The 13,210-nt window shown below is 41.6% G+C and overlaps 1 protein-coding gene across 1 annotated transcript in view; it reads left to right on the plus strand.

The window, feature by feature from the left end:
• Positions 1 to 13,210, plus strand: part of DOCK8 (dedicator of cytokinesis 8) — a 220,983-nt gene that overhangs the window by 129,537 nt on the left and 78,236 nt on the right. The window contains exons 15-20 of the mRNA XM_068551869.1: positions 4,213 to 4,330; positions 5,790 to 5,860; positions 6,939 to 7,077; positions 7,694 to 7,795; positions 10,737 to 10,832; positions 11,528 to 11,762. Of these exons, the coding sequence (XP_068407970.1) occupies positions 4,213 to 4,330; positions 5,790 to 5,860; positions 6,939 to 7,077; positions 7,694 to 7,795; positions 10,737 to 10,832; positions 11,528 to 11,762 (761 nt within the window). The remainder of the gene's footprint in view (positions 1 to 4,212; positions 4,331 to 5,789; positions 5,861 to 6,938; positions 7,078 to 7,693; positions 7,796 to 10,736; positions 10,833 to 11,527; positions 11,763 to 13,210) is intronic.

Here is a 13,210-nt window from a genome sequence, read left to right on the forward strand (position 1 = left end):
AGTAAAGAGCGGAGAGAGCTTGGTCAACAATTGGATCTAATAATGACCAAATTCTACAAGTTAACCTCTAACTTCCTGGAGCTGCTCAATCCCAGCAGTTTGAAAATAAGTTGAGGGGTTGTTGCTGAGTCAGTGGAAAGAATTTAAAATTTCTAAAATAGTTTATAATCAAGAGAAGCCATCTGAAGTGGCTTTGGAAAGAAAATTGTTGATGAATACCAAATGTCCTGTTCTATGTTGTGATGCATACGACTGAAGAGAAGCATTTTTGCCTGTATTTGGGGAAAGATGAGATTATACTAAATGATCTGCACTTACACTGGACCTCCACTTACACTGGAGAAACTTTCAAAATAACTTTGCTTTAACAAAGGATTCCTGTTTCAGTTACGGGTGAGCTTCTCAAAAATCATTAGATAATATAATTCTTAGGATTTTTCTCTAGCTAATATGACACTTAATTTACCATATATAAAACGTATGAGGCTGTTTATCAGTTTGTTGATCATTACTCTTATCTGGTTGAGGCTCTGTGTATCACTGACCCTGCCGGTAGATCTTCCCTTCCAAGAGAAAACACTATTATTTTCTTATATTCATTTCTTAAAAATCATACAGATTTAACAAAACATATCACTTGGCATTCTTGCCAGTAAGAACTATGATGATCCTTGGGAAATGCATCTTCTTAAAAAAATTCTTAAGCAAAGTCATTTAATGTCTCTGGGAGTCGGCTTGTGGCCTGCAAAAAGGGATGTTGGACTAAATTCTCTTGATGTTTCCTTCCTGCTCTGTACTCTGTGGAAAGTGCATTCAGTACGGGCAGAACACTGTATGCCCGTGGTGATGATGTTTGAATATAAGGGGTCAGCAAACCCTTTGGAAGCCGTGTGCAAAATTGCTGACCGGTGTTGGGGGATGTGTGGGATAGGTAGGTGGTGCCCCTGTGTTGGGATGTAGGAGAGGAGTGTGATGACAGCTGACTTGCTTATCCATTCTGGCAGGGCTACTACCATTGTGATGTACACAGACCCTTTCATCTAGCTACTTCAAAGCATTTTTACAAACTCTTGCTCGTTATTTCTTCAAGCACAGCATAAAGAAAGGTTGATTGGTGTCTTTTCAATTAACTCAAAGATGAAGAAACTGAACTATATAGAACTAAAAGGGATTCTTCCAGAAGTATACTGCATTGCAGAGGGGCAAGATAGAGAAAGTGTTCATCCCGGCTTCGTAACTGACAAAAAAGGAAAAAATCTTAGTGCTTATTTTTGGAGACTGTGTACATTAATGGCACCCTCATAATATGGAAGATCATGCAGCCATTATACTCCCCTCTCTGCATGCAGCCTCTCTCATGCAGAGAGGGGAGTATACCCCACACAGATCCCCGCATCCCAACCATGAACTGCCTTCTGCCATTGTTACTACATCCATGGCCTCTCCTGACAGCATCTGAGGTTCAACTCTATCTGCCTGCATTGAGGTTGGGGTCCCTCAGTGTGACAGAGAAAGATTTGGAAAGCGGCACTGAGACATCCATGTTGTAGAGTCAGAACAGCACTGAACTGGACGCTGTGCCCAACTGGTGGCTAATTCACGGAGTGAACTGTTACTTCAGCTCTCAGGGTCTCAGTTTCTCATCTGCATGACCATCAGATGCAGGTCCACTAGGCCTATTCGTTGGGACTTGTCCAGGGTTGTGGTAATTAGTGTTGTCACTCTTGATATTGTTGTAGCAAGGAAGATCCATGGGGTAGATTCATGGATTTATGCAAATACTGGTCCAGAAAGACCATTTGCGTACACGCACGCACATACATACAATGCACACACACAGGATGGAGGATCATTCTGGTTATGACGATGCAGAGGTTAGAGTTAGTCAGCCTGGTCTTTCCCTTTTGGTTTTTCAGTTCCTGACTACCCCAGACTTCATAAATCAGACTTTAAAATTTTTCTTCTCCTACCTTGTACTTGAGTATTGACTTTACCCTTTTCCAATGGAACAAACCTTACATGTGAGTATGAACCCAGTAGGTGGCACTGACTACATCTATTAAAGATAGGAAATTTGCCAGGTATAGTTGTATAGATCCATAATGCAAAATTCACATGTATAGCTCAGTGGTTCTCAGATGGGGGTGACTTTGCCCCACCTGGGGACATCTGGCAATATCTGGAGGCATTTTTAGTTGTCACAACTGAGTAGAGGGGAGATACTACTAACATCTAGTGGGTAGAGGCCAGGGATGCTGCTGAACATCCTACAATGCACAGGACAGCCCCTCAACAAAGAATTGTCCAGTCCAAAATGTCAGTAGTGCTGAAGCTGAAACCCTGGTATCAGTTAATATGCAAACCCTTGTAAAGTATTATGAGAGCCTATATTCACAGAGGGAAAATCTGGTCACCTGGCCCTCCTTCTTGGTCACTGCTCTCCTGGTGTCTAGTTCACACAAAGGCTGTTTTGTCATCTTGAAGCCTTTGGGGCAAGAATGTGTCCATTTGGGGAGAATGTGTTACCTAGGAGTTAGAACAGTGGACCAAGGGTGAGGAAGACAAGACATTTTCCCAGAGAACATGACACAGTTGAGTCAGCCTTTGGTGTACTGTTGACACTCAACTGCTAATAAGATCCAGAGAATTAAGGCAAGCTTGCCTCTGAGACATGTCATGAATAACATAGTCTGAAAAGGCCATTCTTATTCTTTTATTTAATGTCAGTCTTATCTGAGGGGATATAGCTTAGATAAGGTTAAGAGCATGGCTCTGGAACCAGAGTGCCTGACTTTAATTCTTGATTGCCATTCACTAACTGTATGTCATTTTTTCCCTCATTTGTGATGTGGGGATGATGCCATCAAAATACTATCTACCTATAGAATAATTATGAGAATTAAACAAACTAATAAATACAAAGTATTTGAAACATTGCCCAACTTAGGATAAGTACCTTATAAATATTAGTATCACTATTGTTTCTTTAAGTCAGGAATATGATTGAAAGTATATACATTCATTCTTTTATTCAACAAGTATTTTTTTTAGCACCTGCTATGTCCCAGGCACTGTTCTAGCTGCTGAAGATACATCAGTGAATCAAAAACATCAGATAAAAATCCCTGCCTTCATGGAGCTTACCTTTTAGTGGATTATAGTAGTAATATTGCAAACAGAAAGAAAAAATATACAAAATTATAGTCAGCCTGGTACTTGTCCTATAGTTTTTGAATGGATGGATATATTATTCATAGTTTTGTATTATGTTACATAGCTAATTGGGCTTGGAAGTTTGAACTGTCATCTTATGTAAGTAAAGAAATTTAGGGACTTCCCTGGTGGTCCAGTGGTAAAGAATCCGCCTTCCAATGCAGGGGACGCAGGTTCGATCCCTGGTCGGGGAACTAAGATCCCACATGACGTGGGACACAGCCCGTGCGACACAACTACTGAGCCCGTGTGCCTCAACTAGAGAGAGAAAATCCGCACGCCACAACTAGAGAGAAGCCCGTGCGCTGCAACGAAGAGCTGGCACGTCACAACAAAAGATCCCGCAGGCCTCAACGAAGATCCCACGTGCCACAACTATGACCCAAGGCAGCCAAAAAAAGAAAGTTAAACCAATACAGAAAGTCATACCAATAAAAAATGGAAACTACTGGGACTTCCCTGGTGGTCCACTGGCTAAGACTCTGCTCTCCCACTGCAGGGGGCGCAGGTTCGATCCCTGGTCGGGGAACTAAGATCCTGCATGCCGCGCAGAGTGGCCAAACTAAGATTAAAAAAAAAAAAATTGAACTACTACATAACATTAGAAAGGAGAAAGAGGAGAACTGAAATTAGGCCATTGTCTATGGCCATGAGTTTTGTTTAAAATGAACTGAACGTTTTGCCTTCTTAACTTTGTATCAGACATATAATTACCTCTAGGCAGATTTGCACATTCCAAGACATTCCAAGACTTTCTCAGCTGCAGCAGGCACCTCTGTCTGTGTAGCAAAACAGAGAACAATGTTGGTTATTATCAGATCACTGCAGCTGAAGAGGAAGAATCAACAGTAACTCACTCTCCAAAAGTAATTCACTTCTGAAAGCAAAAACTCCTTCAGAACAATCATCTCATGAGTGCAGGCTTTAGCATTCCCTGAAGAACTTGGTTAAAAGAAACTCTAGACCTTACTGATTGGTTCCTCATCTTTTGTTTTCCAGAAACCTTCTCTATGTCTACCCACAGAGGCTGAACTTTGCTAACAAACTAGCATCTGCCCGGAACATCACAATCAAGATCCAGTTTATGTGTGGAGAGGATGTCAGCAATGCTATGCCGGTAATGAGGGAAATAAACATTTGCCTCGAACCAGGGTGGGCTGAACTTCCCTTGCTGGTTCACACAGACAAAATCAAGGGCTGATCAGCATAGAGTGTGTGTTGATTCAGGCCAGTACCACTGATCATGTGCAGGGGCCTTTGTGGCTGGTCCAGTATTGCTCCCAGGATACTGATGGGGAAGCAGGGTCAGCCTAAATCAAAAGTCTCTTTCCCAACTTATCCCACAGTGAGCTGTGAAATTTAGAAATGCAGATCATTTTAGAAGACTGAAAAATATCATGAATTCTTTCCATGCCACCCTAACAGCATAAGAAGTAGAAAGACAGGCCCAAGGTGTCAGCCATGCTTGCCGTACTTCCAGATGTGCACTGCGGTACACATCTACCTAAGCCCCAGTCCACAACTAGAGATAAATATAATAGAAAGTACTGCCTAGTAATAATAAACATACACCATCTCAACACCTTCTAGGAGTGGATCTTCATCCTGAGGTAAAATGTAAATCAAATAATAAATACATAATGCAGTGTTCCCTAAGGAACCCAAAATGCCAGAACTTGTATATTTTTAACCATCTGCCAACAAACGAGATGGTGGTTGGCTATTACTATTTTATTTAAGCTGTAGAATTCAGATAATATACCTTTCTACTGAAGTCACATTTTTCCAGTGCTTCCATTCTTCAAATATCCACTTTTTTTAAAAAAACATCTTTTTAATGTCCCACCTACCTTCCCAATGCAAGGTATCCTTTTGCAATGGTTGTGGGAAAGAAGTCCTAGAGGAAGACTCCCCTGGTTCTCCCCACTCTCGCCCCTGGCAAATCCATCAGGGCTGCCAGGTACAGCTGTGCAGATCCTGGTGGTAGCCAAGGTACCCAGCCAGGGATGAGTGGGGGCCAAACTCCAGCCTGTTCACCACTCACCAAGCCCTGGGACCTGGCATGGGCATTAGTGCATCTAGTAGGAAGGGCTCTTTTTTTATTTACCCAAAGGTGAGTCCACTTGTGAAGTCATGTGCCTTTAGGGCTGACCCAGGCCCAAAGAGGTGTCTTTTTCTAAATACCATAAACGTGTGGCCAGTGATGGTCCTGATGACCCAAGTGACCAGGCAAAAGAGCCTGGGAAAAGAGCCTCGACCAGGGATCTCTCACGGAGGGCAAAACTCTGTAACGTTGCCCTGTAGTATAGACCTCTAGGTGAAGAGGCAGATGGAGAGAGCACTGGTTTTCTAGTCTCACAAGCCTATGGCCCTTGGTCACTGATGTAGCCACTGGGGTCTCAGTTTACCCTTCATAACCAGTTCTTCTGCATCAGTTGGGCCACTTGTAGAACTCAGCACTCTTAATTTACAAAATGCAGCTCTGTGAGACCAGAACCTCCTACTGGGCTGATGATCGTTGATTTGACTTAACCAAATATCACCGTTAATTTGGCCCTTTTTATACTGGTGAACAGGTCATCTTTGGAAGATCCAATGGGCCTGAATTTCTGCAGGAAGTTTACACGGCTGTTACATACCACAACAAGTAAGTATATTTCAGAGTTCAAAACATATGCCAAGATTGTTTTATTATCTCCTGGCTTTTCTGAATCCCCTAGGTGATTCCTCGTACCAGTATTTATAATTCAGGGACTAAGGGACAGAGGAACTCCACGCCAGTTCCCTGGTTCTATGTTGGAGAACCACAATTTTTGCCATTAACTGTGATTGGGAGAAGAACATATCTTCAAGAACCTAATATTGTTTTGAGTTTTCTGGAGCCTTCTACTCTAGTGTGATATAGAGAGGTCTTATGGTGTTCCATAAAGAAAGAAATTTCTTGCCTTGCTTTGAGATACTGGAGGGGCCAGAAACAAAATCCAGCCCTCCTTGGTCTGTCTCTTTGTCTTCTATCCATACCTGCACCACTACCTACTTTAAGAAGATTTAAGTTGACCAAAGGAGAAATGAAACACTCATTTTTATGTGGGTAAATTGAGTCAGAGAATAACGTGTAAACTGTTATTCACATTTCCAGGTAGGACATCTGTATAGGGTCAGACAAACTTGGGTTTGATCCCAGCCTGATAACCTTGGCCCATTTAAGTATTGAATACTTCTCTGAACCCACCCTCTTGGACTGGAATGAGGATTAAATGAGTAATGTATGTGAAGCCCTTAGTAAACTGCCTGGGACGTCATAATTCAGTAAAATCAGATTCCCTTTCCTTCCTGCATCCTTCATTTGTTTCCCCCAAATCCTTTGATGAGTGCCGGCTGAGCACCAGTCCCTGTTCTTGGGGTAGAGATAGAAAAGGAGGTCACAGCAGGACTCCAAACCTCATCCTCTGTCCAAATTAAGTTGTTGCATTTTTGCATTGTGTGCAGGGATTTTTTTTTTCTGGCAAAGCTTTTCGTTTGTGAGCAGCCTTATGTAAGTGAAGTGTATCCAGTGACGTAAGCTTGGTCTCAGGACTTTAAGCTTAGGAGGAGACTGATGTAAAATGAAAAGTAAAACACCAAGCAGGCGAATTCTGAGGGGCAAAGGGTCTGTGGCAATTTATAGTCAGAGAAGCCATCATTCTTGCTAAAAGTTATTTGTGTATAATGTGCTTTTGAAACAGGTCTCCTGACTTCTACGAAGAAGTGAAAATTAAGCTCCCTGCTAAGCTCACAGTAAATCACCACCTCCTGTTCACCTTCTACCATATCAGCTGTCAGCAGAAGCAAGGAAACTCCGTAGAAAGTCTCCTGGGATATTCAGTGAGTTGTTTTCAACTTGCAGATTCACTCTGCAGTTGTTGGTGCATCCAAGGTTCCTGCAGAGATAAACAACTAAATTCTATTCACTTGCTTTTTTCCTGTCAGAAGTAGCAAAATGTGCCAAACCAGATTACAGCAAAGAGCAGAGATGACTTGACTTAGCAAATGACAATTTCAGGAATGAAAGGTAGTGGGTGAAAGATATTGAAAGAATACTCATTTGTAGAAAAAGCATTACAGTGTCCATTATTTCCAAATTTTATATATATGCTTCACATATAAAAATAGCTCTTTTTTCCCCAAGGGGAAAAAGTTATTTCTTTAAAATATATAAAAGGTAAAATAAACATTGGTGTTTTCCAGATATACACACACATTGGCTATAAAGAAAAATGCTACTACTTTGGCTCGGAAAGCAGTGAATCATTGATATTACCATCTCAGGAGCTCTCAGGGAATTTAAAATCTAAAGAACTTGACAGAAATTACTGCCCAAAAGAGCTCTGGTCAATATCTAATCATCATTTAGTTGCATTTGATTTTTGTGAGCTAGATAAATTGCCAGACTTATATGCTGTAATAAATACCATTTTATTCTTTACATCATCTATTTCAGTGGCTGCCAATTCTCTTAAATGAACGTCTTCAAACTGGCTCCTACTGTCTCCCAGTTGCCTTGGAAAAGCTGCCACCCAACTACTCTATGCATTCTGCAGAGGTAACCAGCAGGCTGGCCATCACCTGTTTCCTGTCCAGCCATGGTCTTGGACCACCTTTCCAGACCCACTTCCCATTCCTTTATACATGACCAAGGATGCTCAGCATGTTTTGGGGAGCAGTCATCTGTCAGCACAGGGTGTTTTCTGAGAGCACGTTGTTCTGATAGGATGGGGGAAATAACTGGTTTTAAGACCTCATTCATTTAGATTATCACCAATTCAGAATGTTTGGTAAATACAACCCATACCCAGGCAGCATTACCTTGTATTATCTATAACAAAGGGGTTTACAGAATGGGGTATTTTAAAAAGGAAGGCAAATAGAGCTCACCTGTGATAACAACTGCTCTCACCTCCCATCCTTACAAAAGGTTCCCATGCCAGATTCCATTGGTTTCTCCTCTGGGTCAGTTGTCACAGTCTCCAGGTGGATATTGGGGCTTTTATTCCTCTAAAGAGCCCAATGTCAATACTCTTTCTCTCCTCCTGTTTCCTGTCCCACCTTTTTGCCCATACATTCTGCTGCAGTCCACCAGTTTAAAGGGAGCCCAGTGAACCCTCCGTTCTGATTGCACCAGCAGCAGCTCTCATGCTTCTCAGTCTGGTTGGTGTAGGTTTACATCAATAAGATTTATTTTAAGCAAATACCAGACATCATATCATTTCATTTATAAATAGTTCAGTGTTTCATCTTAAAAGATAAGGGCTCCTTTTTTAACCATCACAATACCATTGTCACACCTTAAAAATTAATAATAGTTCCTTAATATCTTCATATATCCAGTGATCAAATTTCCAATATCTCATTAATGTCATTTTTTTTTTTTACAGTTGTTTGTTGCGTATCAGGATCCAAATAAGCTCCATACATTGCTATTGCTTGACATGTCTTTTAAGGCTCTTAATCTATAGGTCCCCCGTCATCTCTTTTGTTTTCCTTGCATATTTCAAGTTGAATTTCCCAGGAATTTGAATTTTGTTCCAAATTTTATAGTCAACTTTCTTTCCTACTCTGACTACCCACCCCCACTCCCCAGGCTATTCCATTTTCTATTTCCTTTTTTTTTTTTTTTTCCCCCTGGAGAGAGAAGCTTCCTTTGCCCTGGGCCACAGGCATGTGCCTGAATTTAGATCAAAACTATTCTCAAAACCACCTTAGTGGTTTTGTGAGTATGTTCACAGATACTCCCTGATTACTTTTTATGATTTGGACACACAGCCCCTTGCTGAAGCCCTCAAAACCACCTTTTCAGCATCAAGCTGCACATTCTAATTTCCTTCAACACTCAATTATCTTCTTAATGCTGCCAAACAAACCTGGCTTTGGAGACAAATAAATCTTGATCCAAAATCCAGATTCTGCCATGCCCTAGCCGTGTGAACATGGGTGAATTGCTTACCCTCTCTGAGTCTCAAAGACGAAACCTAGCCCAGACCTGCCTACAAGGTTGCTGTGAACATTGAATGAGATAAAACATATCAAGCAACAAACTTGATGCTTAAGTAAATATTAGTTCCTTTTTCTACTTGCCCTAAGCTATCTTTATCAATATGCCCTCAGCTTCTCCTAATATTCTTTAGGCCTACCCTGTCCAATATAGTTGCCACTAGCCACATGAGGCTATTTAAAATGTGGCTAGTCCAAACTGAGATGTGCTGTAAGTATAAAACACAAACTGGGTTTCAAAGACTTAGTAGCAAAAAAAAAATTGTAAATATCTTATTCATAATTTTCTATATTGATTACATGTTGAAACAATAATCTTTAGGCTATATTGGGTTCAATGAAACATAGTATTAAAATTATTATCACATTAAAAAATTTTTAATGTGGCTACTAGAAAATTTTAAATGACATAGATGGCTCACATTATATTTTTAGTGGTCAGTGTTGCTTTAGATTACTGCAAACTCCAGTGACCCCACAGGTCGGACTCATTAATAATGAGTGCAAGGTCCTGGTGGAATTTGTTCACGCTGGAGACTGTCTTCCCACCTAAGGTCATAGCTACTCCTCTGCTCTGCACATTGGTGCCATGCTGGGATGCAAGACCAATGTCTTCATACCTTCAGATTCTCAAAATACGATAGAAAAGCAGGCTTTCATGTGAAATTTTCTGACATTCTAATGTTTGGCAGCTAATTCGACGGTTTCTAACACTGGGCCAAACAACACCTGTCTGTGGGCTGGATCCAGCTTTGGGCCCCAGTTTGTAACTCTGTCTGAGATAGTTCCAAAGGTCCCCACCCCGTGCACACATCCTACCCTTGCAAGTACAGTATGCTTCCTTCCATTAAAATGCAAGAGACACGAAACCCACACTCACATGGCCAGGTCTGCCAAGGCCCTCCTTACTCAGCGCTGTAGGATGACAATTCTCTTGAGATTTTAAGGCAAGAAATGGTCTCTGAGGACTACAGGGCTATTGATATATAAATATTATAAAAGTCATTTTGAGTAATTAAAGCAGGAGCCTAGAAGGACTGCTACTTGGAAACATTTTGTTAAAAGGGAACAAAACTGTAGTCACTCAAAAGCATTAAAATTTCATGTCTTCTAAAGATATTCCACACTTTGTCCTGACATTCCTGATTAATGGAGAAATCATTAGGATATTACTTTATTTTAATTCCTAGAATCAAGGATTACCAGTGCTGGATGGAAGCTTAAATTACATAGATAACTCGATTCAAACCCCTTCTTTCAGCATGAGAAAATGAAGGCCCAGAAAGTTTCATTGACCTGTCGAAGTGAAAATAATTAATTTGGTGTGAAACTGAACTTGAACCCAGGGCTCCTAACTCGAAGGCCAGTTATATTAGTTTTCCAGGGAGATTTATATTTGTATAACCCTGACATCTGCTGTCAAGTTGCTTTACTCTGCTTGTTAGTACTGAGAAAAGGGAATTGAATTGCTGATTTGTTTTCTTTTAACACAGAAAGTCCCTTTGCAGAATCCTCCCATTAAATGGGCTGAAGGACATAAGGGAGTATTCAATATTGAAGTGCAAGCTGTTTCTTCTGTTCACACCCAGGTAAGGAGTATCCAGGTCAAGTTTAAATCAGAACAGCAGGCTAATAATGAAGATGGGGTGCAGCAGAGAAACTTCTAAGGACAGTTCAATAAAAGATCAGTGAAAATCTTTGTGCCTGGATAAAACAACACCAAAAATCCCTTTTAGTTCTGTGTGGGGAATTGCAAGCCTGTTAGGTTTTATTTGTTGTTTTCATAGAAAGACCTTATAAAAATGTTGAAGCAGCTCGGCACCTGCACTGTTGGTTGAGAAGTTTCGTGGGGAGACTTCATTTAAACATTTTCCTGCTGTTGCTGTCTCATTTCCCTCTGTAATTCTGCCATTTCTCTTCCAGATTTTTTGTTGTTGTTGTTGTTCTACTTTCCCTCCTTTTCCTGCCACTGTCTGAATTTTGCATCTGCTTAGACCCCTATCTCGACAGTGTGTTTGCCTGGTATCCTTGCCTCTGCTTACAGAACATGTCAGAGTCCAAATTAATTTTTCTTCAGCTAATAATTATTGAGAGGTTCTATTTTGTGCACAACACTCTACAAAGAAATTCATAACCTGGTCTGAAACATCCGTGTCTTAGAACTTCTGCTCTGAAACACTGGATAAGAGGTTTTGCCTAGAAGGAGCTATTTGATTGTGTTTATGAATCCACTGGTGAGCGTTGAGGGGATGAGACCCATGAGGCCTGCCATCTGCCTTCCCAGGACAACCACCTGGAGAAGTTCTTCACCCTCTGCCATTCCCTGGAAAGCCAGGTGACCTTCCCCATCCGCGTGCTGGACCAGAAGATCAGTGAAGTGGCTCTGGAGCACGAGCTGAAGCTCAGCATCATTTGCCTCAACTCCTCCCGCCTGGAGCCCCTTGTGCTCTTCCTGCACCTGGTGCTGGACAAGCTCTTCCAGCTGTTCGTGCAGCCCATGGTCATCGCTGGCCAGACAGGTAGGAGGCCTGGGCGCCTGGGAGGAGGCAGGCAGTGCCGTGTTTTATGAAACACGATTTTCCAGAAGTTTCAGGAGCAGGGCCAATGTGATCTTTCTGTTGAGGATGTGAGTCCAAGGGAAACCAAGTCCACTGCTATTTTTTTTTTGTTTTTGGAGATTCCCTGGATGTTTAAAAAAAAGAAACATTAATATAGGATGCTTAAAATTATCGGGGTTTTTTTACATTAATGTGTTGAATGACTGAAGCCAATCCTTTAAATTCCATTCCTAGTAATTGATGGCTTTCTTTTACCTCTAAGATATTTTTTGTTGACTTGACCAACAAGGGAATCCAATGTTTTAAAGAAATAAGACAACCCATATTAAATGGAAGGAAAGGAACTGTCTAAATTGAAATTCAATGTGATCCCTTTTTTATTGAGATAAAATACACATACCATAAAATTCACTAAAGTGTACAATTCAGTGGTTTTTAGTATATTCATGAGGTAATGCAACTGTCACTACTATCTAATTCCAGACCATTTTCGTCAGCCTCAAATGAAACCCCATACTCCTGAACAGTCACCCCATTCTCCACTCCCCTCGGCACGCAGCAAACGCCCATCTTAAATGCTTACTTTTAACAAATGAACACTAAATACAATGTGTAAGACTTCCTTTGGAAATAATGTCATGTAGGGCCTGGGTCCAGTGGTTCTTCCAACTCCTGCGGGGGTAGACTGGCTGCTGTAGGGCATCTTTGTTTGACACTATTTTCAGCTGAGCTTGTATTATTCTGTGCTCGCCAGCCCAGCAGATATCTTTGGGTACCATCCATGCTGCCAGTACTGTGCTTACAGTTGTAGGTTTTGCAATAATAATCAAGAGCATATTGAACCTCAGAGGACTTACAATAAAATATAGCAAAGATCAGCGGCACAGGACACAAGTCCTCAAATGGACACAGCTAAATACTGTTGGGGGGATGGTGAAGACATCCATCCGGGAGGATGGGGAAGGCCCCCCAGGAAGAAGACTGCAATTGAGATGGCTTTGAAGGGGGGTTAGAGGGAAAGAAGCCAAAATGGGGGCAGTGACTGGCAAAAGCAGAGAACCAGAGTGTCTGGATCAGAAAAAAAGTAGTTCAGAAAAAAGTGTCAAAAACCACTTTTCTGGGAGTGTCAGAGAAGAAGGAGATAACACTGTAGGGCCATGGAATATGAGTAAGTTGGTGGGGAGGGAGAAATGAACTTGTAGCCTAGGACACACGGGGGAGCTTTCAGAGCTAGGGAAGAGCATGACCTCTGAATCCCTCAGTTTGCAGTGTATCCTGGGATGCGTCTTCTGTGGCTCCACAGATAAGCCATCCTGCATTGTCGGCTAACTTTTCACACATGTAGCTGTTGCCTCTCCAGCTAGATTCCTGTGGAGTGGCCACCTATCTGTGCCCTCCCTGGATTTCCT

Source organism: Eschrichtius robustus, chromosome 10 (genome assembly GCF_028021215.1).
Source record: "Eschrichtius robustus isolate mEscRob2 chromosome 10, mEscRob2.pri, whole genome shotgun sequence".
Lineage (NCBI taxonomy): Eukaryota > Metazoa > Chordata > Mammalia > Artiodactyla > Eschrichtiidae > Eschrichtius > Eschrichtius robustus.